We start from the raw sequence: 11,598 nt of genomic DNA on the forward strand, positions 1-11,598 counted from the left end.
GGGAAAAGGAACACAGAATTGGAAACACTTCTCCGGGTTGTGTTATTCCCAAAAAGGCGTTGCAGGGTGGAGGCTGTGGTTATTGTAGTTTTCTTTGGGTCATTACTCTGTTTGAGATGTGTTTCTGTCTCTGCCCCCCCCCGCCCCCCCACCCCCCCCCACCCCACCCCCAGCCGACCACAGCGGCCGCTACACCAGCATGGCTCTCTGCCTGGCCTCCTCCCTCGCTGTTCTGGCTCTGGCTGCTGGCTTACTCTTCTTCAAGGTGGATCTGGTGCTGGCCTACAGGAAACTGTGCCCACATCTGGCCAAACAACAAAGTGAGTGTGTTACAGCAACTGTCTGTGTGTTTTTGTGTGACCCTCCTGATACTCTGCCTGGATACTCTGCCAAGCAGTTTTCTCTGCCGATTAGCAGTTTCATGACGTACATGGGAATGACTCCAAAAACCCTTTTATCAACAAGTAGAGACTTGACCTCAGCTGTACCACAACCACACTTTAATTGTATGGCGTTCTGATGAATGCTTCTGCCAAGACACGCTAGGTCTGATTCATCTCGTTTTGCATTTAAAATATTTTTGAAATGAAATTAAAATAACTGATATGAGGGAGATATGAATCTTGCAAGCCTACACGAATCTCCCTTTTATGTTTCGCACCTTGTTTTGGCAAAGCAGGTACACATTGTACTATTGGTGCTTCAAATAAAAACAAAAATAAATAGTATAATATATAGAATGAAAACAAATGAAACAAGAGACTAGAATAAATAAAAAGGATAGGAATTAATGAAAACAATAAAAGATTAAGATAAGCCGTGACATAAAAGCAATTCTCCTGTAGATGCTCCTGTAAACTTTTTTTTTTTTTTTTTTGGGGGGGGGGTATTTTAACAGGGACACATTAATGAACATTACTCAGTATGTAAATGTGGCAGAGTTAGCCAAAAAACTCATTTTAATCTGTAGTCCTGGCCAGATGTTACACAGGCTCACTATAAAACAGATACAAATAAGGTAAAAGCATTATAGCATAACATTGGTTAAACATACGTAGGTTAAAATAACATGATTCATTAGCAAGTGACTAAAATAACTTGACATGTAACTGACAGTTTATTTTATTTAAGAAAGGGACAGTGCACATTAATAAACATAAGAACTTAGATGCACCATGTAAATGTGCCAGATTTAGCCATACAGGCTAATTTTCAAGTAGCATTAAGCAAATGTTAGGCAAGGCAAGTTTATTTATAAAGCACATTTTGTACACAAAGGCATTTCAAAGTGCTTTACACAAGGTATATAAGACATTAGATAAGAAATACACAATAAGATAAATAAAAAGAGATAAAGTGTAGGCCTATAAGAAGAGAGAATAATAAAATAATACAGAATTACAATGCATAAAAAGAGAATAAAGATCAAGTTGCATAGGCAGAGCAGAGCAGAGAAGTTTTGAGTCCGCATTTAAAAGTGGTGAGTTTGTTCCCGCCGTGTGTCGCAGAATAACTAACCGCTGCCTCACCAGGTTGAGTTTAGCTCTGGGGAGAGTTAGCAGCCCGGTCTCAGATGACTGGAGGGTCTCTGGAGGGCTTCAGACCGGTCTCAGATGACTAAGGGGTCTCTGGAGGGCTTCAGACCGGTCTCAGATGACTGGAGGGTCTCTGGAGGGTTTCATGCAGTAAGAATGTTAGTCGAGGCGTGCAGTGCAGAACCACAGTACAACAAAACAATCTGGACACCAACTGCAACCGACTAGATGACAAAGACATCCCCGTCCTCTTCTCCTCAGCTGCAGACGGGAAGCTGTACGACGCCTACGTGAGCTACCTGCATGCCGATGGCGAGTGTTCCTCTGAGACGGCGGCCTTCGCCCTGCAGGTTCTGCCCGAGGCGCTGGAGAAACAACACGGCTACTCTCTGTACATCAGAGGCAGGGACGACTGCCCCGGGGAAGGTCAGGAACACTTAAGTTACCTTTAAACGACAGGACCGGCGCTTTGTATGTTTTAGCCCATTTGCCAGAGGTGAAGTCAGCTTTCCTCCAGTCCCGAGTCAGTCTCAAGTCTTGAGGCACAAGTCTCAAGTCAAGTCCCAAGTCTAAATGCAGATTACCAAGTCAAGTCCAAGTCAAGTCCATGTCATTAATGTCAAGTCTCAAGTCTAAATGTAGAACAGCAAGTCAAGTCAGAACAAATCAAGAGTCCAGTATCAATTTAATATCTTAAAGAAAACTAAATATCTAGGACTTTTCAATGCAATATGGTTTTAGTCATCAAAGTACAAAGTCAAGTCCCAAGTCAGTTACATTACTACTGACTATTTTCCAAAGCATACCATACTTTTTTATATTTTTGGAATAGTTACTTGATCCCTATATTTTATTTAATTCAAACATTCAGGTGATAGACCTACGTTAAAATTCTCTGCTGCTCCGGCTGTGTTTGAATTTAGTTCGTAAAACAATCTTTGGTAGCACTTCACATTACAGTACACAAATATACTGTAGCTATTGAGTAAAAATGTGGTAACTACCTCATCACACTGTATTGAACCAAGGAATAGAGTATCTACGCAGTAAAATCTGTGTAATATTGAGGTATCAAGCCTATCAAAATTTTTCCAAAGTATTAAAAAGTAATTATTCTGTAATGATTATACAACTTACTACATGTTATCATGCTAATAGTTATCTGTTATCACTGTCATTTAACTGAGAAATTACACATTATAATTACAAAATAGTTACTCATTATTACCAGAAATAACCAGTTACTTTCTGATAATTTCTATGCAATTACACAGTAATTACCATGTAATTTGTGTACTTTAATGTGTCAGTACACAAGTATTAAGTGCTACCCAATCGATGGGCAAGAAAGTAATATCTACAGACGGGACGGCTGGTAAAATTTCCAACCCCTAATTCTTCTAAATATTATGATCACAATTATGAATCACTATTAGTCTTCATGACTTAAGGAATGAGATTTTATTGCACTTTTTGTATTTAATATGATAAGGTAAGATCTTGACTAGTTTCAATGACAGTGGACTTTCCAAATGAAATAAAATGTTTCAGTAATGTAAAGTGCTACCCAGACTTTTCTACAACACTCTGTTGTGTGAGTGTCTCTGCATGGAGAAACCGTCTGAGGTCGACAGAGAGGAATGGTGCATTCACATACTTGGTAGTAAGCCAGACTATTATAACTTTTTTTAAAGCAAGAAGATGCCTAATCCATCATCATAATTTAGGAGATTGGAGCTTAAGCTGGTGGGGAGCGTTTGTTTCAAAACAGAGAACAGACCAGAAAGGGACATTTGAAAGCCAGAAATCTCATTAGCTGACCCAGGAAACACTGAGTCAATGGTACAGATCAACAACCTGTCAACCTCCTCTGGTTTTGTGCTAAACAAAAAGCATAGCTCAGTTCCCCTATAAAAGGATTTATTTTTAAAGGCATATTTTTTTTGTCTTTATTGAAACAGTCACAATATTGGGAGGGAGTCAGAGAAACAGAGAAACAGGAGTGGAGGTGACAGGATTTGACTCCATGTCACCCAGGAGTTAGAGAGACATGTACGTATCCAAAAGGTCACGGGTTTGATTCCCACCACAGCGTCCCGTCCAGCTGAACTCAACCCCCACCGTTTGTTAGTCGCTCTAGTCACTGTAAGGCAGTGGCCGCACAGATCCGTTTGTCTCAGTGTATAGAGACGGACAGAAAGTTCAACCCAGCTGAACTTTTTCTGGACGGGCGGATTCGTCAGCGTCCGTTCAGCCAATCAGAAGCGTTCCAACGTTTGTTTTGTAGAAACTGGCGGCGAACACAGAGACGACGGTCCGACCGAAACAAAGAGAAAACAGAGGAAGCCTGGTGGAGCGTTGGGATGACTGGAGGTTTTCCAGCTCAGTTTCTTATTGAGTTTATACAGTAGAGTCTGTTTCTTCTGTTTTCTATCAAGCAGCTCCGTTATGAGCAAAGCTTCCTGTTCTTCTGCCTCGCCGCCATGTTGACGCTCAGAGCAAACCAACACACACACATCTATCATCTGTTTTCTGATGGATCAGTGTGGTGCCAGCTGAACAGATAACATGTAAACATATATGGATCCAGGAGGGAGGGCTCTCAACCACTAGACCAGCTGTGGGAATTAAAACACACACACACACACACACACACACACACATGGGATGAGATGAAACTGAATCAGTTACGTTCCATCCAACTTGTGGAAATATTTCCTGTTCATTCCAAAATATTTATTTGTGACAAACGGCATGGTCACCCAGTCATGAGGTGGACGTGTGATGAGAGAAGATTTCTGTCCGATGACTGGAATCCTGTGGCTTTATGTTTGTGTCCACCTGGCACACACACACACACACACACACACACACACACACACAGACACACACTTACCCCAAAACTAGCTGCATGTGTAATTCTACTGCTTTCACAACATGTATGAACAGAAACTATATATCACTGTTGAGTGAAAACCTTGTAACTCCAATTTTGGTGATTTTCATGTTTAAACTTCAATTCTCCGACCTCTTGGACTGATGAAACATTTATAAAACCCATTGCAGACAATATGGAGGTTAACGAACGGCTGTGTTTTATTCTTTACAGCGATGCATGATGTCATCGCCGCCGCGGTGCGGCAAAGCCGCAGGCTGATCATCATCCTGTCGGCACAGACTCCGTCTTCCACAGACGGCGGGACGGAGGAGGCGTCGGCGCTCCACCGCAGCCAGAACCAGCTGTGCTTCGAGCAGAGAGTCGGCCTGCATGACGCCCTCACGCAGAGCGGCCCACGAGTCATCCTGCTGGAAATAGGTGACTTACAGACTCTGTTGTGCCTCATTAGAGTGAAACCTGTGAGAAAAGTTTTGTCTTTTTTTTGTTTTTTTTTGTTTTTTGTCTCCATCTTTGTTGCTAAGCGCTGACGGCTGTGGTAATCTCTGAGACGACGTGCTGCACCTGTCAGCCAAACAGTGTGGGCGATGCAGTGACGTCTTTTCCCAAGAGAGTCGGCAACCCTCTTGCACGCTGTTTGCTGCTCGAAAAGTCGCTAGAAGGCGCCAGATGATGTCATACAGTATAATAATAGATTTGTTGCGAAATGTTGAGAAATGAAGTCACCAGCGGGTCTGAGAAGTCGTTAAATCTAGCAACAAAGTGGGCAAGTTGGCAGAAGATGAAAATGCCATGGGGTATTACTTTAAAGGGCATTAAGTAATTTATTACCTTTATCCACCTACAGACTGGAAAGTGCGTTTTGAAATCCAGAAGTCTCAGCAGCTGATCAAGTAATGGCTGACTCATTAGTATTGATCAACAACCCGATCAAGCCCCATAGACATTTGATGGTCATTGTGTGCTATGTAGCAGCAAAAATACTTAATACTTAATGCACCTTTAATGTGGAGCTGCACAATTAATCATGTAGAACCCTACAGTTTTAGCTGATGCAATTAATAATTACTGAATATCGGCGTATCGACAATATTTAAACATTTTATTTCATTTGGAATTTTCACTGCAGTTGAAAATAGTCAAGATCTAGATATTAAATGCAAAAAGTGCAGTAAAATCTTGTTCTTTAAATAATCAATCATCTGTTCCGTTCTCTTCTCTGCTCTTCTTTTCTCTTCTCTGCTCTTTTCTCTTCTCGTCTTTTCTCTTTTCTTCTCTTCTGTTCTCTTCTCTGCTCTTTTCTCTTCTCTTCTGTTCTCTTTTCTCTTCTCGTCTTTTCACTTCTCTTCTCTTCTCTGCTCTGCTCTTTTCTCTTCTCGTCTTTTCACTTCTCTTCTCTTCTCTGGTCTGCTCTTTTCTCTTCTCTTCTCGTCTTTTCACTTCTCTTCTCTTCTCTGCTCTTTTCTCTTCTCGTCTTTTCACTTCTCTTCTCTTCTCTTCTCTGCTCTGCTCTTTTCTCTTCTCGTCTTTTCACTTCTCTTCTTTTCTGTTCTCTTCTCTGCTCTTTTCTCTTCTCTTCTCTTCTCTGCTCTCTTCTCTTCTCTTCTCTTCTCTTCTGTTCTCTTCTGTTCTCTCCTCTCCTCTCCTCTCCTCTTCTCTCCCCTCCCCTCTCCTCCCCTCCCCTCCTCCCCTCTTCTGACCAGATGGTCTGGTGGACTACAGCAGCCTGCCGGAGTCTCTGCGCTACATCAAGAGGAAGCAGGGCGTCCTGAAGTGGAGGAGAGCGTCTTCCTCCCACAGACTGAGCAGGTCGCCCTCCAACAGACTCTTCTGGAAGAGTCTGAGGTACCACATGCCCCCGGCACCCGTGGGGAGAGCCCCGACCGTCGCCCTGACCGGGGTTCCCTGAACGTTTCCCGCCCAGCACCCAAGGGAGAAATTCTGGGTTTTTTTTTTTACACTGGGAGCTACAGACTGGACAAGACTGCTGGAAACATTCTGCTACTCTTTGAAGAGAGTCCATGACCTATTTTGCATCCTGAACCGCGGCTTGAGAAACACTGGTCTAAATTGAAAACCTCAGTTAAAGAAGCAAAATAAGATCAATCACTCATTCCCACATTAATTTTAAACATTACTGTAAGCAAATGGGACCATCAGTGAGAAGCATGTCAGCCTCTACTGGCCTCTATTCTGTATTTTCCATTGTTTCTCCACCTGGTGGATCTGGAGGGAAATCTGCTGGATCGCTTCACGGCACAAAACAGGAAGAGGTTCTGTTCTCCTCTGTTCCAGTTCCACTACTCTAACTGCAGAGTTTCAACTCGCCGTTACCTTACCTGGTCTGAATACAGATTGGCTGGTGTCAACTCTTATTCTTCTTCTGGCTCTTCAAAACAAATGGAGCAACGCCAGGGAGGAAGACGGGGGGACAAGCAGCAACATCCTCTTTGTCACAAGAAGCGACAGGCTTTATGGGAAATGCTGTTTTCAAGGATTACTCTAAATTGTTATTTAGCCCATTTACTTCTGTCTACATCTAGTTTACATTCCCCCCAATCATTTTGCAGCACATGCTGTATGTAATTAGATTTTTTAACATTTCATCATTTTTAAAATACAAACTTTACGGTGTCAAACCTAGCTTGAAGTGACCTGCTGTCCCAGTAAAATAAAAAAAGCCGTGGATGGGGCAGGAAAGTGTTTCTGAGGATTATTTCCTGGAGGAGACTTCATTTCTTCCTGTGGAGTCAGCTGATGATGATGATGATGATGATGGTGATGGAGTCTCTCGCTCTGTGGAAGTTGTTTTTCATACTGGACAAGAATGAATGGCAGCAAATGGAAAACGAGTGCTAACATCTTCCCACAGAGGGGTCATCCCTATGTTCCCTCAGCATCAGAGGGTTAGGGTTAGGGTTAGGGGGCGAAAGGGGCGAAAACATTACCTCATTGGCGGAGGTACTGATCTGAGGGAACACAGGGGATGAAGTGGATCCTTTTCCTGACGCATGTGGATTTACAAACTTGGAATCCTGCTGTCTGTCGGTACTGAATACCTGGAGGATTCTCTGACACTTGAAATCGTGGAGGAATCGAAAGAGTTTTGTGCTCTGGCCCACAAGGTGATGAGGAGTCTTCACATCCTTGTCACGCACTATTCAAATTCCAGCTCATGCAAGGAGAATCTTGCACAAGCCCAAGCCGAAAAAACACTTGGGAAGGGTCCAGGGAGCTTGGGAAACATCACATTTTTCTTCTGAGGGATTCATCTTCAAATTGCACTTTCCATTTTCCAGTAGGCCAGAGGAGAGGGTGTATTCAGTTATCAAGCTCACCTCAACGTTCTGTTACAATTGGCACCCATACCAAAATAATATTAAATACAGTGTTGGTGGTATCTGTATATATACAGGATTCATTTTTAACACTTATTCTAGCCAGTTAAGTGATGCTGATTAAACTCCAGTTTAATTAGCAGCTGTTAGACAGGGGGTTAAGGGCCAGAAAGTCCTTACATTTTTCCAGGTACACAAGGGGATCTTGTGTACCTTCGAGTCTCCCAAAGGTTGGAAAATGGAGTTTAATTGGGGTCCTAAGCGTCTCTAGTAGACACTGCATAATATTGAAAAAAATCACATTGCATTGTTTTTTTTGTTAATACACCACCAAACAACAAAATGGACCTCAAAATGAATGGTACTGTGCATTGGCAATAGATGTGTTTTAGGTCTTTCAGGATGGATTTTCCCTTTAATCGTGATAATAAATGGTGAAAGAGCATCAGTATGTGGATCTGATGTGGTGTAACCATTGACTGACCGATCAAGAAGAGCTGGAACACACTCTTCTTTACAGAAACTGGCTGTGGGAGTTAGTTTCAGGAGAGGGGGAGTTGCATGAACAAACTCATACCTGGACCTGCACCGTACCACCCTGGGCTTGTTCTGCTGCCTGCTGAGCGCTGGCTCATACCGTGATCTGATACTGATCTCACATTGTAAGAGTATTTTCTATGAAAACATTGTGTAGTTCTTAATGACAGCATAGATCCTTTTTTAAAGATATTTTCATAAGTGTGGGTTAGCTGGTTGTTTTATTTCACTCTTGTGTTATATATTGTGGTAGAGAAACCATCATCCCTTGCTGTACAGTTGTTTTTAGCTGCTATTTAAAGTGTGTTTCCATGGAAAAATTAACATGCTGATTTTTGATGCATTCTGGCGATATGATAAAGGGGATTTCCGTTGCTGTTACGTAAAAAGGCTGTTAAAGGTCAAGTGACCCGCACTCATGAAATAGTATTTTTACATTCCGTGTGTGCGTTCATGCATGTCTGTGTAAGAACATGATGACCAATGTAAGACTGCTCATTCATTCAAGGAATCACCTCTGCACAGTGGAAATCTGACTTCATGCATTGCTGTGTATCCAAGTAAAATCTTAAACAAAAATATTGTTCCCTTTTGAGTGTAACTGGGGAAGTGAAGCAATTTGGATGTAAACTATACAGCTGGTGTGCCCTCTGTCTGAACCCCCCCCACACACACACACACACACACACACTCACACTCACACACACACTTAAACTACCCTTACATTACATTACATCATTTAGCAGACGCTTTTGTCCAAAGCGACTTACAATAAGTACATTTTATCAACAGTAGTGAAACCAACTGTGCATCACAGTCTTCATCAGCTAAGACTTTTAATAGGAATAAGTAGCATTCGTTGAATTTTTATTTTTTTTTTTAAGTTTAAGAAGGGTAAGAAGATCGGTGGATGGCAAGCAACCGCCACACACTATGTTCACGTTTTTTCTTTTTTTAATGAGGCTAGGCACTTCTTGTTTTACACTTCAATGCGTGTGTACTGAATATTAAATAAATTCATAATGAAAACAATAAGAGTGTATTGTTTCCCACCAACAGCGTTTACATGGAGCCTTTTAATCAGAATAGTAGCCCAATCAGAATAAAAATGCCTCGTATAAACGCCTCAATCAGAATAAACTGGCCGATCCGAATGAAATGTCATTCCGTTTGAGAGGGGTGTTTAACCCTTTCATAATCCGGTCGATGGATAACATTTCGTCATGTAAACACTCATTCCGATCACTTTCTTTATCTCGCCTCTTTCTGCACACGCTCGCGCATTTAACATAAGTCACGTCAATTACGTTACCCTTTTTTTCCGGGAGGATTGGAATGGATGTGCTTGTTTTTAACCCCGGGGCGCTCGGGCTCGATGTGGGCGGTGCAGCTCGTTTTTATATCAAGTCCTGACTCCGCCTCTCCGGGCCAGTTTCGGTTTACAGTGGTGTAAATTACAAATGCACCCAATCATTGCGGCGGGAAAACAAAACGTCTTTTTCTGACACTTAGTCGTATGTTTTGATAAAACTGTTGCTTCATCAGAAAGAACAGCAGTAAAGAAATAACCGACGCAGGTCCATCTTTTAAAAACGTAAGCCCGTGTTAGAGTGCTGGATTCGGTGTTTTGCGCATGTCAGAAACTTTTATTCTGATTACATACTGTGGAGCATGTAAACGCACATCTTAATGCGATCGTTATATTTAGCGCTCATGTAAACACTTCCTTCAGAATGATTTCATTCAGAATGAAAAAAAATGTCTCATGTAACCGCAGTCCAACTTGGCGACTTTGTCACTAGATTTAGTGACTTTTCAGACCCCCCTGGCGACTTTATTTCTGAAAAGCGACTAGCGACAAATCTGGCGACTTTTTCTGACCATGGGGAACAGTGTTAAAGTGTTGAATCCCAAAGTATTTGCCAATAAATTGGTATGGCTGATGCCGGTTTGCTCTACTTGCTTGTCATCCAGAGAGGTCTGACGATCACAGCGCTTCCCACACACAGCGTAGCCCCCCTCCCTCCGCTGCGAGCGGAGACTGTAAGTTATATATTGATATGCAAAATAGCATGTGACGTCATCTGGCGACTTCTTATCGCATACATCGCATACCACGCTGTTGAGCCACCCTAAATCACTGCAGGGGAAATTCCTTCACCGGGACAGCCCTAGTTGAACACCAGACGGGCTGCAGCGTTCTGAATGCGCTGTAAAGGTCTGATGTTTCCTGGGATGTAAAGTAAATTACAGCTTTTCTTAAGTGGTTTATCAAATTTCAAGCTTTAGGACTAGCTAATGGATCTCAACTGAGGCACCGTTTTATATGCTGTCAACACACACACACACAGATACACACACACACACACACACACACACACACACACACACTTATTTTATTATCACTTTGCATGTACGGTTCAGGGAGGCAGTTTCTCGTAAAGGGTAGGCTATTAAGTTTCATGGAACAACATTTTATCCTTTAATCCCTCCTCTGGGAAGCAGCAAGTTCACACTTGGGATGAGATGAAACTGAATCAGTTACTTTCCACCCAACTTGTGAGGTGACCATGCTGTGATGAGAGCAGATTTTCGTCAGATGACTGGCATCCTGTGGCTTTATGTTTGTGTCCACCTCTCCCTGGCACACACACACACACACACACACACACACACACAAGCAGTAAGCTTGAAACTAATGAATTAGAATGACTCACTGTGCTCACATGCTTCCTGTAATTTTGTAGCTGTTTTGTGTACTTTTTTACTCAGTAATTTAAAGTTAAAGGTCCAGTGCAAAGAGAATTGCAATTCTCATTTTCATGATATAATTGAACAAAGGACCTGTTAATGTAAAGCTTCCCATATTATCATAACTGTCAGCATTGTTGAAATTTGACTAACGCCCTTTGAAAAACTCAACAGAATCAAACTCCAATCAATTCCAATTCCAATCAATTCCCTTGCGTGAATGATGTCACCTACATCCAGGTTTTAAGGACTGCTCTGATTGGTTGACAGTATGCATAGTTAACGAGGCGTCCCACAGTCAGACAAATGCAGACAGCTACGATATTTGATTTCAAACATAGAAATCGTGTCTGCAGTGGAAGTTTTGGCTCTCGCTCGGTCCTACAGGCTTTGTACCATCTGACATCAAAAACTGAACACAATGACGCTCATTGTGTTAGAAATCAACATCAAACTTTTCCCGACTGAGTTGACATCATTGCACTAGATCTGTAAGAATATTTTTGACTGTATTCTACTTTGCCTCATTTTAAAATGCATC

The 11,598-nt window shown here is 42.1% G+C and overlaps 1 protein-coding gene across 1 annotated transcript in view; it reads left to right on the forward strand.

Annotated features, from left to right (window-relative positions):
• il1rl2 (interleukin 1 receptor-like 2) overlaps positions 1-9,329 on the forward strand; it is a 34,647-nt gene extending 25,318 nt beyond the window's left edge. The window contains exons 8-11 of the mRNA XM_071903573.2: positions 174-320; positions 1,797-1,961; positions 4,645-4,851; positions 6,135-9,329. Of these exons, the coding sequence (XP_071759674.2) occupies positions 174-320; positions 1,797-1,961; positions 4,645-4,851; positions 6,135-6,340 (725 nt within the window). The 3' untranslated portion in view covers positions 6,341-9,329. The remainder of the gene's footprint in view (positions 1-173; positions 321-1,796; positions 1,962-4,644; positions 4,852-6,134) is intronic.
• The last annotated feature ends 2,269 nt before the right edge of the window (positions 9,330-11,598 follow it).

This window comes from Centroberyx gerrardi, chromosome 10 (assembly GCF_048128805.1).
Source record: "Centroberyx gerrardi isolate f3 chromosome 10, fCenGer3.hap1.cur.20231027, whole genome shotgun sequence".
Classification (NCBI taxonomy): Eukaryota; Metazoa; Chordata; class Actinopteri; order Beryciformes; family Berycidae; genus Centroberyx; species Centroberyx gerrardi.